Source organism: Pongo pygmaeus, chromosome 8 (genome assembly GCF_028885625.2).
Source record: "Pongo pygmaeus isolate AG05252 chromosome 8, NHGRI_mPonPyg2-v2.0_pri, whole genome shotgun sequence".
In the NCBI taxonomy this organism is placed as follows: domain Eukaryota; kingdom Metazoa; phylum Chordata; class Mammalia; order Primates; family Hominidae; genus Pongo; species Pongo pygmaeus.
In genome coordinates, this window is record NC_072381.2 from 90,843,141 (window position 1) to 90,862,039 (window position 18,899).

General features: G+C 36.0%; 1 protein-coding gene across 4 annotated transcripts in view; it reads right to left on the reverse strand.

The window, feature by feature from the left end:
- The window catches only part of PRKG1 (protein kinase cGMP-dependent 1), a 1,321,998-nt gene that overhangs the window by 370,352 nt on the left and 932,747 nt on the right, over positions 1-18,899 (reverse strand). For all 4 annotated transcript variants that reach the window (XM_054503395.2, XM_054503394.2, XM_063669971.1 and 1 more), the window contains one exon: positions 17,745-17,808. In XM_054503395.2, coding sequence (XP_054359370.1) covers positions 17,745-17,808 — 64 coding nt within the window. The remainder of the gene's footprint in view (positions 1-17,744; positions 17,809-18,899) is intronic.

An 18,899-nucleotide genomic window follows, 5' to 3' on the forward strand; every position in this document is an offset into this window, starting at 1 on the left:
GCCAAACAGACAAAAAAAAAAAAAAAAAACCCTCCCACTAAATACCTCTCCACTTCCATTTCTTTTACTCAAAACATCATACCTGAATTTCAAAAAAATTATGAGGCATAGTAAAAGGCAAAACATAAAAGCAGACAAATTAAAAACCCACAATGCAAAGACACAAAACAAGCCTTAGAACCAAAACCGTGTATGGCAGAAATTTTGTAACTATGAGAAAACGAATTTAAACTAACTATGAATAATATATTAGGAGTTCTAATGAAAAAAAAAAAAACTAGGCAACATACAAGAACAGGTGAGTAATATAAGCAGAGAAATGAAAACTCTAAGAAAGAATCAAAAGAAAATGCTAGAAATTAAAAGATTGCAACAGAAATGACAAATGCTTTTGATGGGCCAATCAGTAGACTCAACATGGCTGAAGAAAGACTTGGTGAGCTTGAAAGTATATAAATAAAAACTTCCAAAACTGGAATGCAAAGAAAAAAAAGGAATGACAAAAAAAAAAAAAAAAGAATATTTGAGAACTGAGGGACAATTCCAAAAGACGTAACATATATGTAATTAGAATACCAGCATGATAAGAAAGAACACTAGGAATAGAAGAAATATTGGAATAAAAATGTCTGATGATTTTCCAAAATTAATGACAGACACAAAACCACAAATCCAGGAAGCTCAGAGAATATCAAACAGAATAAACACCCAATAATTCACACCTATGTGTATCACATCAAACTGATGAAAACTAAAGACCGAGAAAATCTTGAAAGAAGAGAGATGGGGAATAAACCACCTTACCTATAGAGAAACAGGGGTAAGAATTATATCAGTCTTCTCTACAAAAACCATACAAACAAGAAGAGAATGGAGTAGAATACTTAAAGTGTTGAGAGAAAAAAGAAAACCAACCTAGCATTCTGTATCCCATGAAATGACTCTTCAAAAGTGAATGAGAAATAAAGACTTTCTTAGACAAATATTGAGGGAATTTGTTAACAGTAGACCTGCTTTATAGGAAATGTTAAAAGAAGGTCTTCAGAGAAATGGAAAATGATAAAGGTCAGAAACTCGGATCTACAAAAAATAAAAATAAAGGAAGTAAGGCCTGGTGTGGTGGCTCATGCATTTGATCACAGAACTTTGGGAAGCTGAGGAAGATTGCTTACATCCAGGAGTTCAAGACCAGCCTGGGCAACATGGTGAAACCCAGTCTCTACAAAAAAATTTAAAAATTAGCTGGGTGTGATGGTGCACACCTGTGGTCCAGCTACTCAAGAGACCTAGGTGGGAGGATTGCTTGAGCCTGGGAGGTAGAGGTTGCAGTGAGCTGTGATTGCAACACTGCACTCTAGCCTGGGCAACAAAACGAGACCCTGTCTCAAAAAAAAAAAAAAAAAAAAAAAAAGCATTAGAAAAGGAATAAATGAAGGCAAAATAAATTCATTTATTTTTCTTATTCTTAATTGATTTAACAGGTAACAACTGGTTCAAAATAATAAGAGTAACAATATACTCAGTTATTATAGATTATGAATAAATCTGATGAATGATAGCAACCTTATAAGGGACAGGAATACTCTGTTATAAGGTACATACGCTATCTGTGAAGTGATGTAGTATTAATTGAAAGATGGCCTGAATTGGTAGTATGTTGCAAACTCAAGGGCAACCACTAAAAAATGTTAAAAAAAAAAAAAAAAAGAAATAGAAGTAGTATGCTAAAATTAATATTAGCAATATTAGCATATGATATCAATATTATAAATATATAATATATAGCAAAATAATCAAATTAGCATATAATAATATGCTAATATTAATATGATAGATATTATTTCAAATTATCTATAACTACTTTAAATTTGAACAGTCTAAATACACCAATTAAAATACAGAGACTGTTAAATGGATTTTAAAAAAACCATAGGTTATCTTTAAAAACCCACTTTAAATATAAAGACAGAGAGAGATTAAAAGTTAAGAGATGGAAAAAGATATATCACACTAACGCTAATAAAAAGAAAGGAGAAATCACTATATTAATTTCAAAAAAAACAAACTTCACAGCAAGAAAAGTTATCAGGAGTAAAGAGGGGCATTACACAATGATAAAGGATCAATTGTCGAAGAAGACATAACAATCCTTTATGTGTATATGCCTAATGACACAGCACCAAAATGCATGAGGCAAAAACTGATAAAGGTACAAGAAGAAATAGATGAATCTATTATTATAATTTGATATTTCAATACCCTGTTATTGGTAATTGATAGATCTAGCAGGTAGAATTTCAGTAAGGATGTAGTTCAACTGAACTGAACTGAGCCATTAATCAGTCTAATTGACATTTTTAGAATATGTCATCCAACAATAGCAGAATACACATTTTATTCAGGTTTACATGGAACATTCATCAGGATAAATCACACTCTGTGTCATAAAAAATTTCTTAACAAATTCAAAAGAATAAAAATTATATAAAGTATGTGCTTAGACTACAATTAAATTAAATTAGAAATCAGTAATAGAAAGCTGGAAACAACACATTTCTAAAATAACATATGGCTCAAAGAAGAATCTCAAGAAAAGTTAAAAACTATTTTGCGCTAACTGAAAATCAAAATGCAACTTACCAAAATTCCTGGAATGTAGCAGAAACAGTACTTAAAGAAAATATTATAGCATTGAATGAATACATTACAAAAGAAGAAAGATCTAAAAATAAATAATCTAAGCTGTAATTTAGAAAACTAGAAAAATAAGATCAAATTACATCCAACATAAGCATTAGAAAAGAATTTATAAAAATCAAGTCAGATATCAATGAAACTGAAAACAAAAACACAATAGAGAAAATCTACAAAACCAAAAGTGGTTCTTTGAAAAGACAAATAAAATTGATAAATCCCTAGCAAGGCTAACCAAGAAAAAAAGAGAGAGAAGATACAAAATACTAATATAAATGAAGAAGGGGCCATCACTACTGATCCTATGGACATTAACAAAAAATTAAAAAAAATTATAAATAACTCTAAATTGTTTATAATTTAGAAAAGCAGACCAATTCCTTAAAAGACATGATCTACCAAAACACACACAAAGAGATATAATCTAAGTAGTCCTTTATCTATCAAAGAAACTAAATCAATAATTAATAACCTACCAAAGAGAAGGCACTAGGCCCTAATAGATTCACAGGTAAATTCTACCAAATATTTAAGTAAAAAATAATACCAATTCTATATATTCTGGTTCACCAAACAGGAGAGAGAATACTTTCTGCTTCATTCTCTGAGACCAGCATTACCCTTATACCAAAATTAGAAAAAGACATTACAAGAAAGAAAAACTACTGACCAGTATCTCTCAGAAATACAGGTGCCAAAATCTTCATCAGAATATTATCAAGTCAAATCTAACAATGCATAAAAAGAATTATATGCCATGACCACGTAGTATTTATTCCAAGTGTGCAAGTCTTGTTCAACATTCAAAAATCAATTACTGTAATTCAGCACATAACAGGCCAAAGAAGAAAAATCACATGATCCTATCAATAGATACAGAAAAAGCATTTCACAAAATTTAACACCCATTTATGATAAACACTCTGCATAAACTAAGAACGGGGGTAAGCTTTGTTAAAAACAACAGCAACAAAAAAACTACAAAGAGCCTACGGCTAAAATACTTAACAGTGAGAAACTAGATGCTTTCACATTAAGATGAAAACCAAGACAAGGATGTCCCCTCACACCACTCCTATTCAGCATTCTATTAGAAATCTCAGCTAATTCAATAAGACAATAAGAGGAAATAAAAGGGAGACAGATGGGGAAGGAAAAAATAAAATTGTCCTCGATCATAAATTACATGCTTGTTACTGTAGAGAATTCCAAATAATTGACCAAATGACTCCTGGAACTAGTAAGTGATTATAGAAAGGTAGCAAGATACAAGGTTAATATATAAAAGTCAACTGATTTCCTATATACTCACATGAATAACTGAAATTTGAAATTAAAAACACAATATCATTTATATTAGCAAAACTACTGAGACAGTAAAAGAGAGGGGAAAAAGGAGGGATAAGTAGGTGGAAGAGGAGTTTTAGGGCAGTGAAACTATTCTGTATGATAATGTAATGGTGGATATATGACATTTTTCATTTGGCAAAATCCAAATTCTGGGGGGCAAAACCCAAAAATAGAACTGTACAACACTCTATGGTAAATTATGGACTTTAATTAAAAATAATATTTTAATCTTGGTTCATCAGTTGTAACAAATGTACCACACCAGTGCAACATGTTAAAAATAGAGGAAACTACGAGTGGGAGAGAGGGAGTATACGAGAATTCTCTATTTTCTGTTCAGTTTTTCTGTAAACCTAAAACTGCTCTAAAAATAATAAGGTCTACTCATAAGAAAAAAAAAGTTATGTTTAAAAGTAAAATTAGAAACAGTTCTATGAGGTAGGTATTATTACTATCCTTCTTTTCCAGAAGAAAACAAATGGAGCTTAGGGGAGTTAAGTAACTTGCTCAAGGTCACATAGCTAAGGAATTATTGAACCACAATTAAAGGGTGCTGCCAATATTCAAACCCAGGCATTATAATTATATGGAGATATAAAGATAGATATATAAACACACCCATATATGCATACATATATCCATATATGTAGGATCACTATCTCTTCTGTAGACACGAAACTAAGCAGAGAGAAGACATGAACACTGTAAGATTGTTAATTAGGAGATTTCCATAGACAAGCACTGAACAGTAACTGGGAAATCGGCAAGATGGCTACCAGAGGCCTTCACCCCCTTGTGGAGTGAACAGTAATTGACAACAGTTCAGCTCTCTGCCCGGGGCCTTATACTGGAAAATCAACATCTTCTACAAAAGTTTCTCTCTTCTTCAAAATATCTTCTAAAGGTTTGGCCTTTGTTATATCTCCCTGGGATGGATAGGGAAAGGAGAAGGATGATAGAAGAAAAATGTCTTATTGCTTTCCCATGATCTTTCTGTCCTTAGCTTCCCACACTTTCTTTGTTTTCCACCTTGATTGTGTATCCTTGAGAATCTCCTACCAGCAACCTCTACTCTACATGCCCTCATGATGAGTTCTTGTATTTCAGAAGGCATGTTCCCTGTCCTTGACACATTTTTAATCTAGGTGTGGTAATAAAGCATCCAAATGCAAAACAGAACAATTTTCTTTCATTCATTGGGTCACTCGGGTAGCACGTATGTATTTATTGTAAGCCTACTCAGACTACTGATTCAACAAATACTTATTGTTTATTTAATAAGTACCATGCATAATTCTTCCACAAATCCTTGCTGTGCTGGAAACTTGGGATATATGTTAAGACATACCCTGTGCTTAGGTACTTACAGAAAACTGGAAGACAAACAAGTTCCAGGCAATATAGGATCAAGCATGCAGCTTTGTAGTACGAACTGTACAAAAGGATTAAGAAAACAACAAACAGGATAGAGTAGAATTAGTCAGGGTAAGCTGCTTTAAAAAAAAAAAAAAAAAAACAGGTGGGGGGCTGTTCAATTTGACCTTAAAGAACATTTTTGGAAGAGGAAAGAGGAGTCAGGGAGAGGCAACTATTCTCATGCCTAGCAATTATTAACATCTGTAATGTAAACTGATTTGCACAAAGTCAAAGCAAAAAAAAAAAAAAAAAAAATCTGCAGAATGGTATTGCACTGCAGGTCTACTTACAAGACAAATCATGTTACGTTTATTAAAATAATAATTTTTAGGTGTAAGTAATAAAAAAGAATGGTAGCTCTTCCCAGAGAGCTAAGAGGAGCTCACTTACAGAATCTCACAATAATTAAGGGAACACGTAGAACACGAGGCAAACAGAACATCCTTTCTCACAACTACTGCCATCTCCCGAAAGCCTTGGTTGGTCACAGTTTGCTCCTCATTAACATTGACCGATTTGATGAATGCTCATTAATAAAATACTGCCTGCCCTGGTTCAGAGCCTTATCTACCAGGAAACAGACTTATATCCCCTGGCCTAAGGAACTGCATGATTCCTTTTCCGCAGGGAAGCAGTAGGTTGCCCTTGCTATGGATTCAGAGAAGTACTCTGTAGCCAAAGGTCTTGGGGAGGCCTGGAACTGAATACCCACATTATCCCCTGCACCAAGTTGTTTGATAACTCTCCCTAGCACAAACAAGCTTTGTATTCTGTGGCTAAAACTGAAAGCCCAACTGATTTTCTTATCTTTAGCCTCTTACTTGTAAGCACGAGTGGGCTTCTATTCTTCGTTGATTTATGCCTTAGATGCCAACTGTGTACAAGTCCGTGAGCTAGGTTTTCTGGCAGCTACAAATATGTCTCGGATTAAAAAAAAAATAGTTGAAAATCTTTGGTCAGGGCAATTTATCTAATTCAGACCAGTGTGCATCACTTGTCCCTGTAAAAGGAATTTGGAGCTCATCGTGATCCGTTCAGATGCTATCAAATGGCATTTTGTAAGCGGATCTCACACACATGCTGAAGGCAGGCCACTAATTTACAGTTTCACACAAATCCACTATTTGTTTACAAACCCCATAAATGACAGCAAATCACACAAATACCAAGCAGGTTTGTGTATTCTTACAGAGCAACCATTTTGAACACTTTCCATGAATGTTTTCTAGAAAGCTGATTTATTGCAGATTGGTTTCCTATTTGCAGAGCACATACATTTTAATGAATTACAAGCAGCATGGAGCAAAGCATGCATATTCTGGCAATAAAATGTCTAGAAACGCTTTGTTTCGGGTCTCATGGAAAGCATAAAATGGATCCTTGTCACAACAAATTTAAAATGCTGACTGAGAAAAAGCTAATTACTCTCAAAAAAAAAAAAATAAGTCAAGTCAATATTTTCAGAAGAAAGTACAACCTATTTATAAGAAAGAGTCAGGGGTGGGAGAATTTTTTTTTTTATTAATTCCGCAGACTTTCAAGACACAATGCAGTATAGTACTGAAAGGTACTGATTCCAGGGTCAGATTGCATAGGGTAAAATACCTCCCCATTTAATTCGCTGTGTTATCTGAGGCTCAGTCTTCCCACCTGCACATGGGACTAGGATTAATAAAAATAGTATTATTGTTATTACTCAGATGGGATTAGACAAATGACCTTAGCCTGGCACAGAGTTTGCATCAATAAGTGGAAGGTATTACTGTTGTTTTAATCAAATGCATATAGGAACCCAATTAAAGGAAATACGAATATAGTTTTGCTTTTAAGGAATTTATATCTCAAGTTACGTTCACATAACTGGACACCAATTTAAAGCAATGAGCAAGCATTTGTTTTTTTCTATATAATGATGGCTAAATTGACTTAGAAAATATGGGAGAGGGGCCTCTCTACAGGGAGAGAAATAAAAATAACTGAGGATTAGAACTAGAAAGATCTTTGTTGAGAATTAAATACAGAATCTCAGACAGATGCTAAAAAGTTAATATTGTTCAATCACTAAATCAATGTGTAAGTATTTACAACATCCCTACCAAATCTCTTTTACATACCTACTTTTAAAACATGTATTATTTTTGTTAATACTTAAAATTTTATACTATACTTTGCCATCAGGATATTTGCATGGCTATCAAGTCAAATGAGACCCTCAAGTACACATTCTTCTTATAAGCCCAAAACTTTCCTTCATTGAAATTATCACAACTGAAATCAAAGTCCATATGTACTTTTTAATAACAGCTTTAGGGAGATATTATAAAATTTACCCATATAAAGAATAAATTCAATGGTTTTCAGTATATTCAGAGTTGTACAACCATTGTCACCATCAAATTTTAGAATGCTTTATCACCCTAAAAAGAAATCCACACTTTTTTTTTTTTTTTTTGAGACGGAGTCTTGCTCTGTTGCCCAGGCTGGAGTGCAGTGGCACGATCTTGGCCCACTGCAGCCTCTGTCTCCCAGGTTCAAGCAATTCTTTTCCCTCAGCCTCCCAAGTAGGTAGGACTATAGGCATGTGCCACCACACCTGGCTAATTTTTTGTATTTTTAGTAGGGATAGGGTTTCATCATGTTGGCCAGGCTGCTCTCGAACTTCTGACTTCAGGTGATCCACCTGCCTCAGCCTCCCGAAGTGCTGGGAGTATAAGCGTGAGCCACCACGCCCGGCCCACACTCTTAATAGTCACTCACGTTCTCCACTGTCCTCCCTCACTAATTTACTTTCTCTCTATATAGATTTGTCTGTTTTATATACTTCATATAAAGGAAATCACACAATATGTGTCATTTTACTTTTATTTTTACTTAACAAAATGCTTTCAGAGTCATCCATGTTGTAGCATATATCAAGTCCTTCACCCATTTTAAAGTCAAGTAATATTTTATTGTATGAATATACAACGTTTTATTTACCCATCCATCAGCTGATGACCACTTGGGTTGTTTGCACTATTTGAATATCATGAATAATAATGCTATCAACCTTTGTGTGTAAGTTTTTGTATAGACATGTGTTTTCAATTCTCTTGGGTATACACCTAGGAGTAGAATTGCTAGGTCACACAGTTACAAGAAAGGTGTCCTGATCCAGACCCCAAGAGAGGGATCTTGGATATCACACAAGAAAGAATTCAAGGCGAGTCCACAGAGTAAAGTGAAAGAAAGTGTATTAAGAAAGTAAAGGACTAAAGAATGGCTACTCCATAGACAGAGCAGCCCCCAGGGCTGCTGGTTGCCCATATTGATGTTTATTTATTTCCTGATTATATGCTAAGCAAGGGGTGGAGTATTCATGCCTTCCATTTTTACACCATTTAGGGTAACTTCCTCATGTTGTCATGGCATTTGTAAACTGTCGTGGTGCTGGTGGGAGTATAGTAGTGAGGACGACCAGAAGTCACTTTTGTCACCATATTGTATTGGTTTTGGCGGGTTTTAGCTGGGTTCTTTACTGAAACCTGTTTTATTAGCAAGGTCTTTATGATCTGCATCTTGTGCTGACTTCCTATCTTATTCTGTGACTTAGAGTGCCTTGACTGTCTGGGAATGCAGCCCAGTAGGTTTTAGCCTCACTTTACCCAGCTTCTATTCAAGATGGGGTTGCTCTGGCTCACACACCTCTGACAACACGGTAACCCCATGTTTAACATTTTGAGGAGTTGCCAAACTGTTTTCCAAAGAAGGCATACCATTTTCCAATCTTACCAGCTATGTGTAAAGGTTCAAATTTCTCTATATCCTTGCCAATATTTGTTATTTTTTATTCTAGTCAATATGGTGGGTGTGAAGTAGTATGTTAACTGTGATTTTGACTTGCATTTCCCGAATGACTAATAATGTTAAGAAACTTTTTGTGTCCTTATAGGACTTTTGTATATCCTCTTTGGAGAAAGGTCTATTCAAGTGCTTTGCTCATCTTATTAATTATTCATCTTTTTATTAGTAAGCTCTAAGTGTCTTGTAAAAATTATGGATACAAGTCCTTTATAACACCTACAATTAGCAAATATTTTCTCTCAATCCCTATTTGCTTTGTAAATAAGATGTGGAGATATTAATACCGAACTGAGAGTTTTCTCTTTACTTCTTAAGCTCTCCTCTTTTTATCTTCCCCATCTTCCATACTACCAACACACACACACACACACACACACACACACACATCTTCCATCTCATTCTCCTTCAAAAGCAGTAATTTGCTCTCCAAAAGGGAAGACACAAGTCAAATGAGGGAGAACAAAAGAGGCAGTTAAGTTTCCAAATTCAGAGCATGTTAGGCCAAAGCAATTGAGAAAGAACAGGAACTTTTAATCTCTTCCAGCTTGGCTTTGAATAGCAAGAGCCAAACCTGAAGGAAGGGAAGAAAAAGTTTAGTTACAAACAACAGATTTCAAAGAGAATTAATAATGTTGCCATTTACCTTATCAGTGTCTCTCCTGAAGAGTCTAGGCTTATTTAGAATGATAAAAGGGAGAGCTTCACAGCACTCCAATAACTCCGCCTAAGGCAGGACTTTTTCTCTGTATTACTCACAACTGGAGAGAATGCAAAGGAGTCTGGGATGATGTCAACACAGGACAGTAAAACTAAGGAACAGCTGCACAGCCAAAACAATTAAATTATTTAATCAGCCTGCTGGACCTGGCAGCAAGTAAGAGTAAGTTGGTTACATTAACCTTCTTTTCCCAAGAGGGTCCCTGGAATGTATAATCTGATATGTACTTCCTGCTATATCATTAAGCAAGGGTGAGTTGAAATACGTTTTCTCTCTTTGCCTATTTTTTGTCTTTTATAAAAAACTTTCTTATAATGTCCCAATTAATAATTTAGTAAGTAAGAAATGTTATTTGTCCAAGACCTTGTCGGTGCCATGGAAGTATAAATATCCAGTGAATAATAACAGACATAAGTGCACCATCCAGGGACACAAATTAGAACAACTCATAAGTTAGGATGAAGTGTTTCCAAGATCCAATCATGCAAAATTGCAAATCAAAGGTAGAGAGTTCTTAAAAAGTTAGTGAGACAGAAGTCTTTTATTCCAAGAAAATCTCATCAAATGTTTTAAAGGGAAAATTGGACATGAAATTGACTTTAATACAAGCAAAGAAGTGGTTCTGATATGCTTTGTTTTCTACCTAAAAATCAGGAGATCTAAACATAGCATCCATGCCCCACTTCTCTTCACATAGATAAAGGAACGGTACTCACACCAGGTGGTAAAAAGTGAATTTGTTGACTTAATTTGGTTCTCCAATTTGGTGTTTTCAATAAAGTTCAGTTTTCCTCAAGGTATCTCGACTTTTACGCCCCCATTTGTGAATGTATAACCCCTGATTCAAATTGACTTTTAAGTGCTTTTTGTGACATATTAGTTTAATCTTTGCTACTTTTCTCTATGAAAAAAAAAAACAACTTTTTATTTGCTGCATTCTTTAAAGATGTCATCATAGCCTCAACATTTAGATAAATACTTTTTTTTTTTTTTTTACTTTTCTCACTGACATTTCTCCATTGTGATTGGGTAGGCAATAACTAAAGGGAACTATTTCTTAGCTGGAGATTAGTTAGGGGTTCTTCAAACCATTTGAAAAATGTAATTCATGTATAGAGACTTATCTTAGTATACACAAGAGAAGAAAGAAAATGAGTTAGCTTGTTATAGTAAGAAAGAGGAGATTGGATCCTATTTTATAATTTCACAACTTTTTCCTCTTCCCCCGGTACATCCTAGACTCTCAGAATAGACTCAAATGCATTCAATTAATTCAAATACATATTTTCACATTACTATATGGAATAGTATAGAGATTAACGCAACCAGTTTATAAATCAGAGTTTTCTGTTCCATACTTGCACCTAAAACTCCTATTTTACAAACTAAAAATGGCTTCTCTAGCAAAATAAATCTGAGTCCTAAAATACTCTCTAATATTTATTGTCTTGATTTGAGTCAAATATGGGATAAGTAGAGTATACTGCAGTGACAATAACAGTGAACACTTAGAGAGTCAAGTAAATTACTTGAACTTGTCTTTCAAAACACAGCCTAGGAAAATATTGAGATTACTGTGTTTGGTCTGGATAGGTTTTTGACCAAGAAACTCTATACCTGTAAGTATACGCAATTTTTCAAAGAGACTAGAGAAAACTCTCATTTGTTCTTGAAGAAGGAGTGATTCACTATACAAAGGAAATTGTTCTAGTATGTTATATAAAGGAAAGAGAAAAAGGTTCACTAAATTACCACATGTTCACACTTATAAGTGACAGCTAAACTTTGAGCGCACATGGACATAAAAATGAGGACAACAGACACTGTGAACTACTAGAGGAGGATAGGGCGTGGGGGTTGAAAAACTACTTATTGGATACTACCTGGGTGACAAGATCCATTCCCTAAAGCTCAGCATCATGCAATATCCTCGTGTAACAAACCTGTTCGTGTACCCCTGTATCTAAAATAGAAGTTGGGTGGGTGCCGTGGCTCATGCCTGTAATCCCAGCACTTTGGGAGGCCACGGCGGGCGGATCACCTGAGGTCAGGAGCTCAAGACCAGCCTGGCCAATATGGCGAAACCCTGTCTCTACTAAAAATACAAAAATTAGTCAGGTATGAAGGCACACACCCATAATCCCAGCTACTCGGGAGACAGAGGCACAAAAATCTCTTGAAATGGGAAGATGAAACTTGCAGTGAGCTGAGATCGCACCACTGCACTCCAGCCTGGGCAACAGAGTGAGATTTCATCTCAAAAAAATAATAACAATAAAATAAAATAGAAGTTGAATTTTTAAAACAATAGTAATAATGTCAATGAACAAACAAAAAGAATAAAGAGATTCATTCCTGTACTATAATCTCATGGGGAGAAACTCACAAGTGGGTGGTATATTTATGCTAGAAATTTCAGAAGGGGGTAGGTGGGGGCTGGGGTGGGCCATGGCAGAAATCACTCCTAAAGCCTTTATTTTTTATTTTAATTTTTTAATTTTCAGAACAGGATTCCCCAGGTGTTGTACCCTTGCCTTCTTGTCACACTCAACTATCCATATCACTTTCAATATCATTATGTTTAATGCTCTTTCTGTCTGTTACACTTGTTTCTCTCAGTCTCTGTCTTTCCATATCACTTTTAAATTGTTTTCTCTTCTGCTGGAAGTACTGTTTTACAATGAATATTCAGAATGAATAGTCAATAAGAAATAAGTCCATATGCAAACCATCCACCCTCACCTGGGTTATTTTGCAGTAGCCCTCTAACTGGCCTTTCCCTCAGTAATCCATTCTTCTCACAATAGTCAGAGAGATGTTATTAGAACATAACTCAGCTTATGTCACTTCACTACTTACAACCCTAAAAATCTCCCCATTACATTTAGAATAAAAACCAGACTCCTTATCATGACTGGCAGAACCCTCTGCAACTTGGTCCTGCTTAATTTTCTGTAGCCTCCTCTCGACACACTACCATCATCCACAAATATTCCTTCTGTTCTTTAAGAGCAGCAAACTCATTCCTACTTTAAAATGGTGTGTCTGCTCTTCCTTTCACCAGATGCACATGGCTCCCAATACGTTCATTTAGATCTTGGTTTAAATATCACCTCCTCACAGAGTTCTTCCCTTAGTAACTACAGAAGTAGCCTTCTCACTTGATGTTATTTTCCTTCCTTCCTTATCATAATATCCTTCATTGAAACACATGCTATGAGAGAGCGCAGCCCTGAATCTCCAGGCCCTGAAACAATTCCTGGCACATGGCAGGTGCTCCATAAATATTTGTCAAACGGACAAAGCTATAAACTTCTTTGTTGAAGGCTTTAATGGTACTGCTTTCCTTTCAAAATAATCTGGGGTTCTTTCATCTTCTTGTGGCTATTTGAGAAAGACAGCTCAATTATTATGCAAGCACATTTCCCCTTAATGTTATGTGACTTCAGTATTGCTTTTGCTCTTCCAAATTTGCTTCACTTTATCTGATATATAATTTAGTTTCTCATTGTGCCTGTTTATTCAACTTGAGTTAAACACTTTGTTTGTACTGGGTACTGTATTTACATGTCTACTTTGCAGTTTGTGTGTTTACTTCATTTTTACATCCTGAAAACAAATGTATGAGTACTTAATCATCTGTTTCCATTTTAATTCAGCATTGGTATGGACTGTACTATGGCTCACACAATCCAAGCACAAATTAAGGCATCTTCTGATTAGAAAATCTGACATAAAATACTAAAACATTTCTTTGGTCAGAATTATTTGTAGAGCTATGACTTTTGTTACACGAAATAGCAAATACTTTTACGGCTGTGGAAAAGAAAGACAATGATTAAAGAATTTCATGGAGTCTTTGTTTTGTTGGGTTTTCTTTTTTTTTTAGGTGGTTGATTGGGGCTAATAAATTTGTGCTTTAGTTTGATTTAAAAACAACAACACACAATGTCACCAGAGAGTCTTCAGTGCATTCAATAAAAAAAGCAAAAGGCAAAAGACCAACTTGGAAAAGTAGTTTTATATTTACAGAGGTTATAGGTCAGCACATTCAGAGAGAAATATAGCCAGTACTTTTTCTCATAAAATTTTTATACTTGAACATAGGAGTCAAATGTGACAATGTTCTGCTTCACTTTGTGTTCACATAGATGAGGGAGACCAGTAAGTCATAGCGAAGCTGACTTCAATAAACCACCAGTTAAGAATCTGTATATGGATCACAGAATTACTGGTATAGTCAGTACCTAGAGACAAAAGCATTTTCACTATCTTTCCAACTTATCCTTCCTTATAGCCCTACTCCAGAAATTCTTTAACCTCATGAGACTAAAAGTCACTGATCCTGCCACTTCTCACTGGCCATTGCCCATCTGGTGCTCGTCTCCTCCTTGCCCTGTTTCAGTTCCAAGGTCAATCATTACAATCACTCTCCATATGCACACTCAACTCCCCATTGCCTCTATCAACCACCCGTCTTCTCTTGGCAAAACAACAATCCTGGTTAAATCCAATTCTATACCTACCTGGAAAGTGAATCCAGGTAATCGAATGAGGCTAAAAAACGGACACATAATCAAATGTTCTAGTGTCCAAGAGGGCTTAATATTCCCCTCCGTTTGACTAAACTTTTGACTAAACTTTAGACAGTCAGCTTCCTGACTCAAGGCTCCTGATTTCCCTTTACTTAGAGCACTTACTTTTAAAGAACTTTCCACTGAAAATTCTTAATCTGCCTCTTTATGATGTAAATCTTCTCCCAGTTGATTTCACACCCCAGGAATGTCCTTCTCAAGGACCTTGGAACCATCCTTTTGAAATGTAATCTTAGAAGGAAGGAGACAGGTCTTTTTCTCTCAGTCTCTTGGAAGGATGGGAGCCTAACTTCCATCAGGAACAAATAGCAAACACAGATGGCCTAATCACAATGAACAACTGCCTCCCTCCTAGAGTACCCCCACTGGAGTTCACCTATGTGACTTTTCCACTAGCTCACCCCAGTGCTTAAAAGCTCTCCTACCTTTTGCTCCATGGAGTTAATTCTCCTTCCCCTATTGCAATAATCTTGAATAAACGCTTTGTCGTCTGTTTAACTTAGATTTGGGATAGCTAACATCAAGCAGGGCCTTAATGATGCCTAGCAATCATACAGACTTTCCCTAGTCCATTCACTTTTCCATTTTTCCCATACCTTCTTCCTCAAACCATTTGTATCTCTACCCCATCCCCAGTCTCATTTGATCATCTTGCTTTCTGTATCACTATGAAAATAGAATATATCAGAACAGGCTTTCCACAGCTCCAGCTACCACATCAATCCACCCACCTGCATGTGTATCCAGATAGTCTACCTTCCCTGTTTCTAGAGGCACTACAGCACCTATTCTCTTGTGCTTACTCAAGGGGCTATATGTGCAAACCTCTCTGTCCCCTGCTTCAGTAATACATTCTGTTCTTCTCTCAACCTGACTTTCCCTTTCCTACCTGTTGACCCCAGTTCTCTCCTTATCTTTTCACCTAAATTAAAATCCAAGCTTTGCTGACTCTTCTCTAAGTTATTTTCTTTTCTTGGATTTTAACAAGCAAAAAACTCCTGATTTTCCTCCTACTTCCACAGGCTTTCCTGGTCCCTCTTCATTCCTCAGTCTCTTAAAGTAGAAATGTGAAGAATCAGTCAAGGCTTTATGCCTTCCTCTTCATTCATTCATTCATTCATTCCCTTTTATCCCTATAGATCTCCCTTCCCTTTTCTGATACAGACCACTGTTTACGTATATCCAATTTTCAATATTTTGTCAGGACTCCCAGCAAAATGTATTTTTGTGCTCATATGTTTTAATATATGTAAATGATCTTTCAATAACTATCTCTTTTTTTTTTTTTGGTTTTAAGCTTTTCTCTCGGCATGATGTTTTTAAGATCCATTCATGGTTTTATAATAATTGTTGGCTGCTCCCTCCTTCAGGGTTCTGCCTTGTATTCATCCGCATTTGGTCCCACAGAATGATATTCAGATAGCCAACAGCTCCCTCTACATAAACAATGCTACAAGAAACCATCTACCTGCCAAAGATCACTTAAGCTTCTGATTTTACTCCAGCCTCTCTCCCTGAGCTTCTTATCTCTCCACCTCAATGTACTGTTCTTCCAGTCTTCTTCACGTCAATTCATAACTCCATCCTTCTAATTATTTACAACAGAAACCTCAGGGTTTCCCCTTGATTCCTCTCTTTCTCTCATTTTACAAGTTTACTGCAACAGTAAAGCTTTTCAGTTTTACCTTCAAAATATAGTCACAATTGGCTGGGTGTGGTGGCTCATGCCTGTAATCCCAGCACTTTGGGAGGCTGAGGCGGGCAGATCACGAGGTCAGGAGTTTGAGATCAGCCTGACCAACATAGTGAAACCCCGTCTCTACTAAAAATACAGAAAAATTAGCTGGACGTGGTGGCAGGCACCTGTAATCCCAGCTACTCAGGAGGCCGAGTCAGGAGAATGGCTTGAACCAGGGAGGCAGAGGTTGCAGTAAGCCAAGATCAAGCCATTGCACTCCAGCCTGGATGACAGAGCAAGAGAGAGAGAGAGAGAGAGAGAGAGAGAAAGTCACAATCTGATGATTTTTCAATCTCCTTCTCCCACAGTGAACAAAGTCACCACTATTGTTCCCTGGATTATCGTAGCAGCCTCTTTATTTTTTTTTCAACACAGCAGCCACAACAATTTTGTCAAAAGTCTAAGTCAAATAAGTTCATTGCTCTGCCTAGAGCCATCCAGTGACTTCTATCTCACTCTAAGTAAAAGCTAAATTAATTGCAATGTCCTAAGTGGCCCTCCGTTACTTGGCTGTACCTGTAGCACTCTAGACGTACCTTTTTCTGACGCCATCCTCCAATTCTGTCACCATGACCTCCCCCATACACTATTCCTGTATGACATTTTCTCCTGTTAATCTCTCTATTGTCAATTCACTTCAAAAGACTTAGACTTTAACCTTTAGAGAAAAAGTTTGAAATTTCCTACACCACCAATGTATCTCTATTTCCTCAGCAAACAGGAAAAGACAATTTTTTAATCTTTTCAAACTGAAACAAAATTTATATGCCCAATACCTTTAGGAGAACAACTTTAGACTACATTCCATATAAAGCTCATCAATTTGAACGGAAAAACTTCCTCCTGCTGCTGCTGTTATGAATCCCAGTCTACAAAAGGATAGCCTAATATGTATTGTTTCTCCTCTTTCTCAAAACCATACCTTTGTGGGTTCAGAGAAAAACAACTAAAAGTGGCATTCCACTTTCAGGCAGAAAATTATGTGTATCAAATATACTTATATGGTAATAAAATATGTGCCCAACTACTAATCCCAGTTGTAAATTGCTAATCTGAAGCTTCAGAGTGGTGATAACTACAATTTTACTTTACACTAGTTAAAATAAGAGAAATATGCCAGTTCCTATTCTAGTAAGTCAAAGTAACATGGTATTTATCACAACAAAAGTTTGTCTCCCTCTATAATTAGGTTGATTTGCACCTTTCTGCATATAAATGTCAGACATGCTAAGCTGCTTTCTATATGAAGCCAAATATATAGCTCATCCTAGAGCTTAAAAATTTTTTAAAGATCTCTGCAGTTTGTGATTCCTCATCACACAGCTGTGAAAGAAGCCAGCCAAGCAGGCTGGATCCCATCTCAAAAAGTTCAAAGGCTAAAAACAATTACCTCTTCAAGGACATCAGCGAGCTTGCTGAGGATCTCTTCAGGAAGGCTCTGGAATGTTGGAACGCTGAAAAACAAAACAGAATAGTGCTGAACACATGAACCACAACTTACTTTCATAAGTAATAAAAATGACCATGAATCTAATTAAAATACAAAACTATTTCATGACAAGGAATCTGCCAAAAAAAAAAAAAAAAAAAAAATGCATTAGCCACACAACCTGAAAAAAAAGAACAAAGTTGCAGATGAAGATCAAAGCAATCATTTAAGCACGGTTTGATGTCTAACAGGGAAAAGGCATGGAGTATGAAAAAAAAACTTGGAGTTTGGACAGACTGAGTCCAAGTCACTGTTACATTTACATGTGTGACCATGGATATGTAAACCGAATATAAAATTTTAAGCCCCCCAGTCAACTGATGGATGCCCCTCTTGGCCAACGGCATTCCAAAGTAAACCTGAAAAATTAGTTCAGGCCATGATGGGAAGGAAGGGATTGGACATGCCTCATTATACCTTCCTCCCTTTGGATTTCAGTCACAACTTACTAAAATTAACATTCAAATAGAAATAGAAATCTTAAGACTCATTGTTAAGTCTTAAAATAGAAATCTTAAGACTGACAAAACAGACTCTTTATAGAAATAAGATACCAAATTCCAACCTGACTCTAGTATAGAATCACATGACAGATAGCATACCCTGAAAGAAACTGAAGTATTTTACCCCAAAATATATTCCTTTGACGTATTTTGAAAAATATTTCTCTCCTGTAGAGCTGTCTCTTGTGTGGAAAATCTACATTCTATACAGAATCCCCTTTGCTTTCCAGGTCTTTTCCCTAATCTAGGAGAGAATTAACTAAGAGTCTGGCATCTTTTTATGTCTGATAAGAGTTCTGAAGCCTGCTACCTGGAGGCTTCATCTGCATAATAAGAACCTTTGTCTCCACAACCCCTTATCTTAATCCAGAAACTCCTTTTATTTATTCTGGGTCTTCAGATAATAACTCTTACAACCAATTGCCAATCAGAAAACCTTCTAATCAGCCTATGACCTAGAAGCTCCCTCTTTGAGTTTCTCGCCTTTCCAGACCAAACCAATGTATACCTTATATGTACTGATGGATGTCTGCCTGTATCTTCTGTCCCCTAA